At 34.7% G+C, this 13767-nt stretch overlaps 1 protein-coding gene across 2 annotated transcripts in view; it reads right to left on the bottom strand.

Moving 5' to 3' along the window:
- LOC117113305 (armadillo repeat-containing protein 4-like) overlaps positions 1–13767 on the bottom strand; it is a 30728-nt gene that overhangs the window by 13320 nt on the left and 3641 nt on the right. Inside the window, exons 1-10 of one of the 2 annotated variants that reach the window (XM_033256615.1) lie at positions 13099–13227; positions 9184–9439; positions 7993–8165; positions 7194–7398; positions 6322–6565; positions 5077–5322; positions 3835–3980; positions 3234–3393; positions 2173–2319; positions 14–223 (exon numbers count right to left, since the gene is read on the bottom strand). In XM_033256615.1, the coding sequence (XP_033112506.1) occupies positions 14–223; positions 2173–2319; positions 3234–3393; positions 3835–3980; positions 5077–5322; positions 6322–6565; positions 7194–7398; positions 7993–8165; positions 9184–9410 (1758 nt within the window). In that variant the 5' untranslated portion in view covers positions 9411–9439; positions 13099–13227. Of the gene's footprint in view, positions 1–13; positions 224–2172; positions 2320–3233; positions 3394–3834; positions 3981–5076; positions 5323–6321; positions 6566–7193; positions 7399–7992; positions 8166–9183; positions 9440–13098; positions 13228–13767 lie in introns of those variants that run through there. The other variant, XM_033256613.1, reaches the window with a different exon arrangement.

The raw sequence follows: 13767 nt of genomic DNA, 5'->3' as shown, positions 1-13767 counted from the left end.
TAAAAAATCTTACCAATTTCTTTATACCACCATGCTGTCTGACTGTTCGTCTCGCCCGACGGAATTTAGCTACATTCGCAATGGTCTCTGCAGCCAAACATTTCAGGTCCTTGCTGGACGACTTGAGAATGTCCACCATTGTTTGCAGTCCACCAAGATCAGCAATGGCCTTGCGAATCTGAGTGTTCTTGGAGATCTCCTTCAAAATCTTTAAGGAACCAATCTGTAAATCCAGACCGAAATGAAGGTTTTATGCATCTGTGAAAAAGTGGTCACTGGGTCGCAACCAATTGTTGAATCCTCTAACTGGATGGTCAACCTAAATGTTTACAGAAAACTGTACAAGGCTAATATTCTGATTCTCAAATTTTTTAGCTCGAAAAGTGGCCTTTCAAAACATCACATAAGAAAACTGACCGACAGTATCTAGAGGAAGCTTTATTACTCAGAATGTACGTCATAAATATCACATTAGTTTTGTCCATACTATTTCCAGCACTAATGCTGTGCACTATTCAATGTTTTTCAAATAATGTTCAATGATCACTGATAATGTTAAAGATACTCTTGTTTATTCACTCACTCTTGTTGTAGGATCCCAAAATTTGAAATAATGAATAGATGGATGGAATGGAAATTTAAAATGCATAATTTGTATCCATATTTGGTTTTTAAATGATGACTTTTAGAGGATTGGAGAATCACTCAAGAGTATTATTCAGTTCACTTTTTGAATATTCCCCTTCTACCTCCTAAATTCCTTTTCGATAATTGTTTTCGGATTTGTGATTGAAAGACAAAATAAATGAAATGAAATTATAAAAATATCTGCTTTAAAAATATGAAATATTAGCATCATAATAAAAAATGTTTCCTTTACCTTGTTATTACAAATTGTTTCTATATTAATAACAATTTCTAGGGATTAGTAATGCAAAATATTCATTTGATAGAATAGGCCTTCCAAAGTTGTTTAATACAACATGTTTCTTATACTATTACATGCCTTCTAAGGCTTTTTCAATAAGATTTATTCCTTACAACAAAATGTGCTTTCTAAAGCTTTACAATATAAACTGTTCCTTATAATAAAAATGTGCCTGCAAGCAATTTTCAATACAAATTATTCCTTAATACAATGCGAATTCCAGAGCCTTTCTCTGCAAATTGTTTCTGAACTTGTAACTCAACATTCTTAAACCTTTCATTATGACTTTCCAAAGACGGTTTATATCGATTACATTAAAGTCCAAACCAATATTAGCAACATAATAAAACATTAAAAAGTAATGAGAAAATTATCTGCGAGATTACAACAGCACCATAAATTGACTGCAATATTATGCTGAAGCACGTGCGACCTCCAACACACAAAATAAGACTGAATAATCAGCAAGGCATCCAGCAAAGATTTTGTTTCTTAAATTTAAGTAAGAGCCTTGAAAAATAGATGAAAATACATCACATTAAATACATTCAATTGATAGTCATAGGCATATTTTTTTTAAGAGAATAAACAAAATAAAAATAGGATTTTAAGTTTTAATCTTGTATTTTAATATTTAAGGAATCACATCCCAAAACCACAGCTATATGTTAAACTGAGTAATTAGCATAGAATGTGGCAGTATTGTATACCTTACAGGGATGTAGGTAAGGTGGGCAGAAGTGGGCAAGTCCACCCAGCCTTGAAGTTTTCTAACCAGTCTAAAGCTAATTTCATCGCCCTCCACCCACCCTTTTAAACCACTTTTCCATCCTAAAAAACCACACCATAATAATTTTTACTCATAACTTTGGCAATAAGTCGATTCCAGTAAATGACCCATCATTTTGAAGCTGATAATGTGGAAAACATGAATTTATTAAAAGGTCAATTTTCATTTTTTTTTTTGTTTTGTTTACTGATGCTAGTTTTGGGATGGAAAGCCCCATTTTAGGTGTGTTTATAAGGTTAAGAAAAGTGCATGACCATACCCACCGGCAGTTGGAGGCATAGAGCAATTCCCTGGCGGCATTTTTAGACGTAATGTTTAAAAAAATTTTTTCTTTTTTGTTTTTTTCTTCTCCCCAACTACATACAGTGTACTAAAGGCATTTTACACTTAGAAAGGGGAAAAAACTGAGGATTGTAAAATGTTTAAGTATAAACTGGTGTCGTTAGGGACTTACCATACATTTGATCTCTCCGGTTTCTAACAAGTTGATAAGAACCTCTAATCCGCCGACATCCCTGATAGCTAGTTGGCAAGTTTCCTGGCCTAGGTTGAAGTCGCGCATAGCACAGAGAGCAATAATCGTAGCTGTCTGATTGCCTCCCTAAAGTAGAATTATTTAGCCTTGATTAAGAAAATGTGATGAGAGAATAAGGCTATACTCTTCAGTCAAATGATAGATTATCTCCACTGGCTAGGCACAATTATGAATGAAATAAATTTAATATAAACAAACAATCAGATGAATCAAATAAAGTTATGTAAGGGATGAATGTTTCTTCATATGGCCAAGTAGATCTGATATGCCATTTTTAATTTAAATATAAACAAAATGGATTTCCAAATAAATTGCAACCAAATGTATGTATATATATCTTTAAAATTAAATCTCCTCTAACATACAGTATTTTTTCATCAACAATATTTCTGCCAATTATTCAACTATAATTTGCAATTATATTATTCTTAAAGTCTTTTATTTTACTTTTATATATTTTAAAGATAATTTATTTTAATTATATTCAAATTACGAGCATTTACCCCTTGTGTACCTCATCCTTTCGCATCTCTTACTTTCTGACTGTTGTATTGTATTGTTTGATTTGATGTAAACAAGTTAGAAACAACAGATTGATGTCTCTCACACAGCAAAGCATAATAACTTATATAGCGCATATTGTAAAGATCTCTATGCGCTTACATTATTACCCCCGGATCACTGGATCAAGCACATATGGGACACACACACTTAGGCCCCATGGAGGAATTCCATAATGCTGTATTCAGCGCAGGCTGTGTTTGAACCTACCAGGTACCCACTTGTACTCCTGGGTCTCTAAACAACGGTAGAAAAAGTGCCTTGCCCAAGGACACAAGTGACTTGCACAGCGAGAGTTCGAACCCCCAACCTCAAGGTTGGGAGTCCAGGCCACAACCGATGCGCCAACCACTTCTACAAAATATATATCACTTTTTAAACACTAATGATGATAATATTGTTACCATTCAAATTCTAACCTTAAGATATTTCACTAGTTTTTGTATCTGCCAATACTCAGAGGGTAAATCTGAGTTTTGTTCTTGTCTTCTATCTGGTGTATCCTCCTCTTCTTCACTTTCGGATGAACTGTCACTGTAAAATTCATCTTCAAGGGCTGGTGTTTTCTGTTTGCGATCACTGTAAAATATATAAAAACCATTACAAATACATAATTTTAGATATCAATAATAAGAATTTGATAAAGCAGCAATTATTGCAGCAGTTATGGCTTGGTACATTAATATTAATAAGAACATTTTTTGTATAAAAGAATTACAGTATTACAACAAAATTCTAGTGCCCACTACAATCAAGAAAGTCCTAATTATCTCCATATATGGCACGTCCACCATAAGTACATGAATATGATATACATGATTTAAGTACACGCTTAAAAGTATCTTACAACAGATATGACCAACCAACAAGCGCACAGCTTGTACTCAACCAAAATAAAGGGAAATCATGTAAGTTAGTATCAGAAGTTATAACTTCTGATACAAATCTCTAGTAGAAATATATATATTTATAGCAAGTAATATCCTATCCATGTTGCTATGTTAAATAGTATTTCATTACTTTGTCTGTCTTGACACCCTCTTCTCTGATTTTTCTCTTTTATCTCTCTCCCTTTTTTCACTGTTTTGTCTGTTCATTTCTTCATTTTTCCAGTTGAGTGTCGGTGCATTATTTCTACCAGCAGTCCGCTTCTTCTTTTTGGCTGTCTTTGAATGAAGAATAAAAAAAGAAATTCTTTTATTACAATTCATTACACATATTACAATATAACGTTTAGATTAGCAGTTAATAGTTAAAAGCAGATGTAATATAAATAACAGAAACATATAAACTGTGATCATGGAAACACTGGATTTGTACACAACTAAGAACATTAAGTCATCTGCAATCCAAGCTATCACTGCCAAATATGGCAATGAGAAAGCACCTTATACTAGACATTACTTTTAACACCAGGTACCATCATGGGATCTTGGTATTATGGGACATTTAGCTCATAATAACCATGTCTCTCAACAAATTATAAATGTTTTTGGTTGTGAGAATAATTCCTGATACAGTAGAAACCCTCAATTACGAACCCCGATTTAACGAATTCCCAATTTTACGAACGTAAAATCAAGGTGATGACGTCCTAAAAAGTAAAGTGAAAAAAAAAAAAAAATCTGCTCGAATTGTAACTGTTATTAGCATATATGCATACAACACAACATACCATACTATACAGTACTATGTAATTCTCAAGTGAAGGAGGCCTTCTAACGGGCCTCTTCAAATTCAATGTTTATTATGGCTTCATACATGTGCATGCGACAAATTTACTTCTCTTTTAATCATCGTTTTCAGCCTTTAAAATCAACATAGTGCTTGATTGTTTAATTGAATGATCAATATATATAATAAACAAGTATCTATGGAAGTTGTGTTGGAGTAAAATACACAATCTAGGTATTTAAGAAGGTAAAAACGTCTGAGTAAAAACAAATTTGTGTGGGCCTAGAGTGAGATCAGAATGCTTAGAAACTGCCTACTGTAGGCCTATGCCCTCTCAGACTTGGCTGCGTGGCCCTAGGCCTAGTTTATGCCAGTGTAAGAGTACCAGTGCAAATATATAGGAATTTGGGTTAACCCTGATTTTACGAATACCCGCAATTAGGAACGGCTCTGGGCCCGTGCCGTACGTAATTGAGGGGTTCTACTGTATTTAGTTTTACAGAATTTAAGACAGGCCCTTAGTCTTGGAAAGTGAAGGAAAGCACCTAACCATCCAAGTCACAGTTTCTATTACATTATGAAGTGTACCTGTTTGTGTGTCTTTTCAACCTTCTTCTCTTCCTTTTTCTCTTCCTGTCCTCTTTCTGTCACATCACCATCAAAGTCATCCTCATACGTTTCGATGTCTTCTTTCTTTTGTTCTTCCTTCAGTTCGAACTCTTTACTTGCAATTCTTTCAGCAAACTTTGGACTCTTAGATTTCAGGAGAGTAAGAAGGTCTTTGTGAACGTCTCCAACTCGTTCATAGCTTTGTTCATTAGATTCATCAATACCCTTCAATAGAAGTGTCAAATAATTAAGAAAACAAGCAGACCTGAAATATTTTGACAAACTGCTATCTTAAAAGTGTGTTTTCCACTATCGCATTTACAATTTTTTTTCTTCAGCGAAATCATTAGTCCAAACTGTTTCTAATTTTTGCGAAGCGAAAAAATGTGCAACCGATCATCAGCGTCGGTTTGCTCAATAAGCAAACAGTTGCTTTCGATTCGCGCAAATAAATTCACCTAGTGGAAAACGGCTTTATAGACGTACGGTCAGTTTTTTGTTGGTAGAATTGTACAGAGGCGGATCAAGTAGGGGCCCCTTCCCCCCGTTTTTGCCACTAAATTTTAAAATTTCAAGACATAGTGCTCTCACATGTATTCTAAATATGTTGTGCGCCTCCCCTCTTATACACATCTACTGCAATGGTTTAATTGAATACTCTGCTTTAGGAAATCTGCATAGAATGGAGTCAATGGTTTAATTGAATACTCTGCTTTAGGAAATCTGCATAGAATGGAGTTGTTATAACAACACCCTGGTTAAGCTGACCAGAGAATGCCTAGTCTACCAACCAAAATTTTAAAAAAACCCCACCCTTTGGCATGTGAATAGGCTGGGCCTGACCTCTGGACCAAAGATTTTCAGATCATGGCTAACCATTGAATCAGTCAAGTTGGTAAGGTGTTGGAGTCTCATTGACATGCCTTTGATTTTTTTCCATAATATTTTGAATATTTATAAAGCACTCTTACTCAGATGGTCTCACAGTGCTATTAGAGAAGAGATAATTGAAGATAATGATGTGATGACATCATAAATCATAATGATGTGATGACATCATCACACCCATATGGACAAATCACAGATACCTGTAAAAGAAAACTTGATATCGTGGACAAAGCTTTAGTGGGATTTTCAACTCTATTTCTACCCCTCCTGTTTCACTCCTACACTTTTGGAGTCCTTTGGTGGTCATATACCCACCAGAACCAGAACATGACAAACCTTGTTCATGTAAACACCGGCAGTGTTGGCAGTCACGGTAAGCTGGTCACCATCGAGGGGCATGATGTCAAGACAGCAGATGTCACCATGAACCTGTCTCCAAGGTGGGGCCCGGCAACCATTATCGAAGATGTAGTCTGTTGTGAATGCTATTGACTGCAGGACACTTCCACTGTCATTGCCACAGAAACGCTTCAGAAGAGCTACCTCGCTGTTCACTTGTTGCGGAGTTAGGCGTACTTCTCTGTAAAAGAAAAATTTATGAATTTAATAGTGTTTTATTTAATTTTTTAATTGACTTACAATGAGGTACACAATGGTTACAATTTGTTCATGGATAAATATGTAGGGATAATATTTGGTGTGAATACTCAGGCTAACATAGAGGAACTGGGGTTATAAATGTTGTAAGCAAGTTACTAGAGACAACATGGTGTGTACACCAAGAGAAAATCCCCTAAATTAATTAATAATTAGTGTAAAAGAATGCTCTAGAGCTTGGTTTCCATAAAATCATTACACTGTCATGTTTTCACTGCAATTTTTGTACTGCAACTAAAAAAAGTTTCTGCTAACTGTAAACATTTTTAAGTGGTTCAAACTTGCTGATTTTTACTCCGAGGAGTTTATTTGCGCTTTGCTTAGCTGTTTTTTTCCCCTTGCTACTGGGTGTCCATCAACCCATCGGCGTTAAGATCACCAAAAGGGTGGCCGATCGACCGGATGTTGTACCCAGGACACTATAATTTTAAACTACAGTTAAATACGCTTAAATACACTAACTACTTAACTAACTAAATAAGGCTTACTAATATTTAAAAATAAATTACTAATTTTAAAATTGTATAATCAACTACTATAATAAGACTTACTGTGAAATATGCTTGAGGGACTGGTTCATAAGTTGCATGTCAACTTGCTGAATCAGAAGCAAAAGTCGCAGTTTACTCTCAAGTTCATCTCCTTCATCTCCGCTTTCTTTCTTTGTCTGTTCAAGGAGACGAAGCGTGGAATTGTCCTCTCCTTCAGTGGTGGCAAATCCATCTCCCAACATCTTGGCAATTGGATCAGTATTGGCTATAAATGTAAAATGAAAATGATAACTTATATAAATTGCATGCTATAACTGTTTTATAACATACCATATTTATTCGAATAAACACCTTGCTTGAATAAATGCCTGCCCCCACCCCTCAAATAAACGCTCCGTCCAGAGCCTCATTTGGAATAATCGCCTCCCTCGAATAAATGCACCTGGGTGTTTATTTTATACTCTAATAAATGCCCCCCTTCCCACAAAATTACTGTAAACAAAAATAATGGAAGCAACATCATTCTCAACATATTCAACGTAGAATTAAATTTTTTCTAACCTGGTTGGGATTAAAAAGTCATTAGCATCACACAATAACACATTTTGACAGTAAATTATATTGATTTACACTTTTTGTCTTTAGACTTTTAAAGCCCTAGATATTTGTCACAGTGAATTTATTACTTTTAGGGCTGCAGTGAATTACATGTCTGAATATATAATATATTATTATTATATAAATATTATTTAGCTGAAATACCAAAACTAAATTTATTAACAAACTTAAAAATGTCCACCCTTCAACTGAATTTTTCAAAATCAAATTTCATTATCTACAGCAAACTACCAAAGCATACCTTCAAGGATAGCTCTTGCTTCCCGCATCTTCATTTCTCCAGCCACTTTCAGAACATTACAAAGCTGGTTGAAGCAGTGAACTTTCAGGTCGTAGTTCAATTCACCGAGTTTACGCATAGTCAGAAGCGGCTGATCATTTTTATCTTTGGCTTCAGAAGTAACAGCATCATTACTACAAGAGAGGAGAAAAATAATTCAACTATTCAATTTTTAGTTCTAGGCTAGAGAATAGCAATATTACCTTTTTAATTTAATTATTAATCAGCCTTATGGGCCATTCGGCCTGAAGAGGATAGGTAGGTAGGTAATTTAATTATATTCACTTGCTGTTGAATGAGATTAAAAGTAAGTTTTTTAAAAAATAGCAGTATTATCTTAATTTATTATTAATCTTATTCAACAGCAAGTGACTCACAACATGCAAGATACTAATGCTCTTTAAACAAGGTCTCATTATACGGGTATTATAGTCGCTAATCCACAATGGGTCCCAGAGGGAAGTCTCCCGAGACTACAACTTTATAAAGATGCAGTATTTAGATGCTTAATTTAAATGATTATACATCTAAAATCCAAATTATACATCCAAAAAAATGTAATTTATTACTCTTTTGATTTTCATCCTATTGTTTTGTTTTTGAGGTAGCTAGTGGCTTGAGTTTTAACAGGAAATATACCCAACTCGCATGGGTCGAGGGCTCGCATAGGGCCTGATAAATTTTGGGCTTAGATGCTCTCTGGTGTAGTCTGAAATAGATCTCCATAGCTCAAATAGAAATGACATAATGTATAGCGCCATCAGTGTTAGTATCCTACTTGGATAAAATGCATGCGTAACTCTATTGTTTACTTCTCTGATCGATCCATTTCGCAAAGCAATTGTACCTAGAATAGGAAGAGTAGAATATTCAATGATTGTAGACCTGATAAACTATAGAACTGCGAAGGTTTCGAGTATTTCGATTAAAAGTTGGGTTTAATAAAATAAAGCTTCAGATTAGTGGAAAAGCGTGAGATTTTATGTGAGTGGCTTGGGAGCTTGAGGTTTGGTCAAAAAGTGTGGCTGGTAGGTATGGATATGAATTGGGTCCCCCTAACATTAATTCTGTAAAAGTCCCGATCCCTGGGCCCCCTCCATTTTGAATTCCTGTATATGCTACTGCCTACTGTAAAAGATCAAAGTACTGTACCTTGTTTCATAGCCTGATCCAAAAGCTGTAGGTTCAAGCACTGTCTTCCACTGAAGTGGTGACTTGAACACTATTGCTGCTTCAGCAGGATGCTTTGCAGGAAAACCTTCAACATACTTGATGATGCTGTTCAAGAGAGCCTCGTTGACAGGTGAAAATTCAAGGCGTCCTTGACCGCCGTCACTTACAGATGTCCACTGGGCGGCACGGGTGAGTGTCTGACCCATGGTGCAATGTTATGCGTTATGTGTATTTCCTAGACAGAAAAAATTAGGGTTTTAAATAATATTTAAAAACATTTCTGTGAAAAAAAAATAATTGTGTGATAAAACCAATGAATTAACTTTAATTTTCAGAAATTAATGACAAATATTTCTGTCCAGATCGTACATGTTTTTAGTTATTTGAGTGCAGAATCATAACTACTGCACAACACACAGTACTGGTTATATTAAGATTAGGTCAAAGCCTAATTTTTGGCAAAAATCTATGCGGAAATCGGGCCTTATTTTCTGAAATACGCAGTGGCATTTCTAGGCCCAATTTTTGCAATCAGGATATAATTATTCCCTGCGCAGGCTTTATTTTACAGTCTGGTAGTTCGCCCTCTGCTTTTCATCAGTCAGAATGTATAGTCTAAACCATCAAACACAGGTCTCAAAAAGTAGAATTCATAAGAATTTATTTATTTTTCATTGCAAGTCATCTGTTCTGATCTGTTACTAAGGAAGTGTATGACGATTCATTTACAATGGGGTATAGTTTTACCTGTAGTTAATAGTTGAGTCGATCTTAACTTTTAACTTATTATTGTATGGGCTTCATGGGAAAATCTTTGCTTGTTTATGAATGCCCCTTTCAATTTCAATTCATCATGTTACCCAACTAAAGACTAAGGATGTTGTTGTTTCTGTAATAGTGAAAACGTCGGTAAATATGTTTGAATGAATAAATAAAAATGTTATTTTGTGATGATTGACTATCAATACAACAATACAAGCTTAGGCCTAGAAAAATAGTGGATAGTTAATTTTGTGGCGAGTGCTAGTTTTAGCAGGCATCCTCTATGTTTTGGCATAGGCCTAGTAGTATTGTACGTTGTCAAGTGTGTTCATTCACAGGGGTATTATAGTTTATTACAATATTCCCATGGTTAATTCTTCAAGGCAATTGAACAACAATTGCCTTGGTTCATTCAACAAATGATGTGAGTAAAACGAAGAGAACAAAAATACTTACAGCTCATAATATCACTTTTATTTGTAAAGTTAATGATGATTTAATAATTAATTTAATGAATAAAGTACATACTATTGTAGAAAATTGAATTACGCATAATAAAAAAAAAATTATAACTAAAATTATGAGTGCAGTGGTGAGCTTAGGTACCGCAGCTTACTGTAGTTCGATGCTAAATTTCGAGTGCGGAAAGTTGAACTCACGTCAACGTACTTAACCAGAATCGATAAATTTATGTGACCGCTATGCAAGTTTATTAAAGTAAGACTGCGCATGCATTATTTATTTCACGTATATATATCATTTAATGATTTGTTTATAGTCACATATATATAATAAATATAGGCCTATGAGTATATCTAGACTAGTAGCAGAGTACTAGAAATTGCAAATTGCAAGTGAAGTGATGCGAAGTACACCTGCATATAAATGTTCTTCGAACAAAATTATTTATGCGAGTCAAGTGAAAATAATGAGTAATAAAAATATAACAAATAATATGAGACACGACCCATTGTCTATATTAGAACACTTCTCATTGGGTAACAAAGTCGTAATTTTTCATTTTTGTCAAAAAGTGTCTATAGTGGTGAATTAGGTTTTTTTTCATAAAGTTCCAAAAATCAAAGGTTACAATCTTTATTTTGAAGACTGCATGGTCTAGGAAGTGTACATTTTTTTATGGGGCAAGTTTCCAAGGGCGGGTTTTCTAGGGGCAAGTTGACTGCCAAGTGTTGCCAAAGTGCGAGCCAGCGTGTTATTTGATCACAAGTACGAGACATCGTAAGTGTGAGCCAGCGAGCCATGACGTCACGACAATAGATACGAAACTTTACTCAAGTTGTGCGAGGTATTGGCTGAGATTTGTGTGAGTACAATTCAAAAAACAACTATAGGTCTAATAATGAATTACTGTGATGTTAAATAGACAATGTTAGCTATCAAGGAGCGACGTTGTTTTTCATTGGGACCTTCGTTGTTTCAAGGCTAGGCCTATACCATCCTAGCTGGTCTAGGCCTAGAGTAGGCATGACGTTTTTACAAACGGGGGTACGCTCTCTTGTTCTAGGCTAGGGCCTAGGCCTATCTATCATTCTATATCTTGATCTTGATAGGGTAATTGAAAAACTTCGGCTGGAGTATCACTCAATGTTTGAATAGTGGCGACAGACTCTTTGCAATGCTAGTATACTGCAGAGCTAGACACACGAAGATAGCTCTATCTAGATATGTTAGAAGAGTGACGTCACGCACTGTTATGGTTTTCGCGACGCCGATGCTGATTGTTTTGGTTCTGCTTGTATCCAGATTAGAAATAATTGTATTCAATCGTTTATTGGTTGCATTCGCTAACCTTTGAACTTATTTACAAAGTAAACAGGTCAAAGTTTACTTGCGCTTTTTAAAAATATTTTTTTTGTAAGCACTGTAAATTATAAAAATCATCCTGTAATTTTAAGAATTATATATTTAATATCTATACCAAGTATGAATTAGATCTGATGCTTCTCAACAATTTGTTTGATTTTCTCAAATCTTACGACTCTCGAGTCCGAAGCATAAAAATGTCCGCTGATCGAAAGATGTACACACTACATTGGAGGACGGCATATTTGTTAATAAATTTACACATAAAGTCTGTATTACTGATGAATATGTCCAATATAAATAATCATTGCTTACTATTATATAATAAAATATTTTTAAAGATTTTGATTTATTATAATGATGTTTTGCGAATAATATACCCGTGTATAATTGAGAATTCCGTCACGAAATTGCATATGGCGTCTTATTAGGCAATTCTGGCCTGTAATTGGTCTGTATAGATCACGTGACATTGAATTTGAAATTTGATTGGATGATATGTGTTGTTGACAGGAATATAGAGCACAAACATCCTGGTGTTGCATAGGCCTACATTAATAGTTTTTAAACAATTAAAAATAATAATACCCCTGTAGTAATAATAACTTAGTCAAATAATGCATGTATAGAGTTTATTAATTTATTACAAATTATTAGATCAAAGCAATAAACAGTATCTAATTGATTTTTAATTTTTTTTTTTTTTTCAAAGTATACACAATGAGAATTAATTGACAAATTAGTAAAAAGGTCACAAACTTTACATACGCCTGTAGCCCAATTTTCACCATAATTAAATATTTTTAAAAATCATTAAAAATCAACCATACTACCAAATTTAAATTTGTAAACGTTTTTAATGTTATAACACTTGATAGATTTTGTGATATCAGTATTGTGGACATCCAATCAAATTTAATTTTTTTTTAACATAGGGGCCTAACTAGGCCTAGCTACTTTTTCCCACTCTCTAGCCTATAGACCACTCTAAAATAAAAGGAGCCAATCTCTACATACATGGGCACTGTGCCGTGATTAGTCCGTCTGTTAGCCTAGCAAGGCCTAGGACTAGCCTAGGCCCTAGGAGGCCCCATCCTAGCTAGCTTGCCTACAGACAGGCTAGAGGCCCTACCTAGGCCTACTAGGCCTAGGCTAGTTAGGTAGGCCTAGGCCTATGTATGCCTAGGCCTCCTCCTAGTCACCTCTCTCTGCCTGCTATGTATGCTTTAAAAATCATCGCTTAAATTAATGAATTTGATACTTCCTTATATACAGGTTATTTCTTATAAAATACATCATATGTCTTACCTTTAGAAGCTTAATAAATTTATAAGAAAATACAATAGGCCTATTATTTGCTATAAACACCAAGCACTTGCATTTGATTTGTTTTCCTTTTGATTCTCAGCTCTCCCGTCAAAATACTGGTTGCTAAGTAACTCAAAAACGCGCATGCGTACATATAGGTACTAGAATTCTTCACTGCCGTTGTAATTTAGATACGGACTCTAACTTTAACCATTAAAGTTGTCGTATGTATAATATTTAAACAGAAGATCATATTTTCCTCTTTATATTACATCACAAATAAACTTAGGCAGGTGAATTTGCGATTCATTCATGTGAACGAATTTATATTCTCGCTGTGTAGACATGATAGTGACCGTCTCAATCAAGACTATCAATACTTTCATCGTTGGGGGCGCAAAACAAAAAAGTTAGTTGCGCGTCTCGTAACCAGGAAGCTGCTAGGGCAGTACCATGCCAATGAGTTCCTACGAGACAGGATCAGTTTACAAAACAAACAACTCCGGTTATTTTGGTCAACAAAAGTGTTTAACAGTAACACTTTCAATTTTTGTGCTTCCATTTTTCACACAGGAAAAATAGGCCTATATTGAATTGCAATAGTTTAAGTTATTTTCATCAAGCAAAGATCAGGTGGAGAATTTGGGAGATTATTTTGTTTTGTAATAT

The sequence above is a fragment of the Anneissia japonica genome, unplaced genomic scaffold (genome assembly GCF_011630105.1).
Source record: "Anneissia japonica isolate Jap-2015-1 unplaced genomic scaffold, ASM1163010v1 scaffold287731_len276475_cov178, whole genome shotgun sequence".
Lineage (NCBI taxonomy): Eukaryota > Metazoa > Echinodermata > Crinoidea > Comatulida > Comatulidae > Anneissia > Anneissia japonica.
Note: the sequence above shows the minus strand (reverse complement) of the source record. Positions and strands in the feature narration are given on the sequence as shown.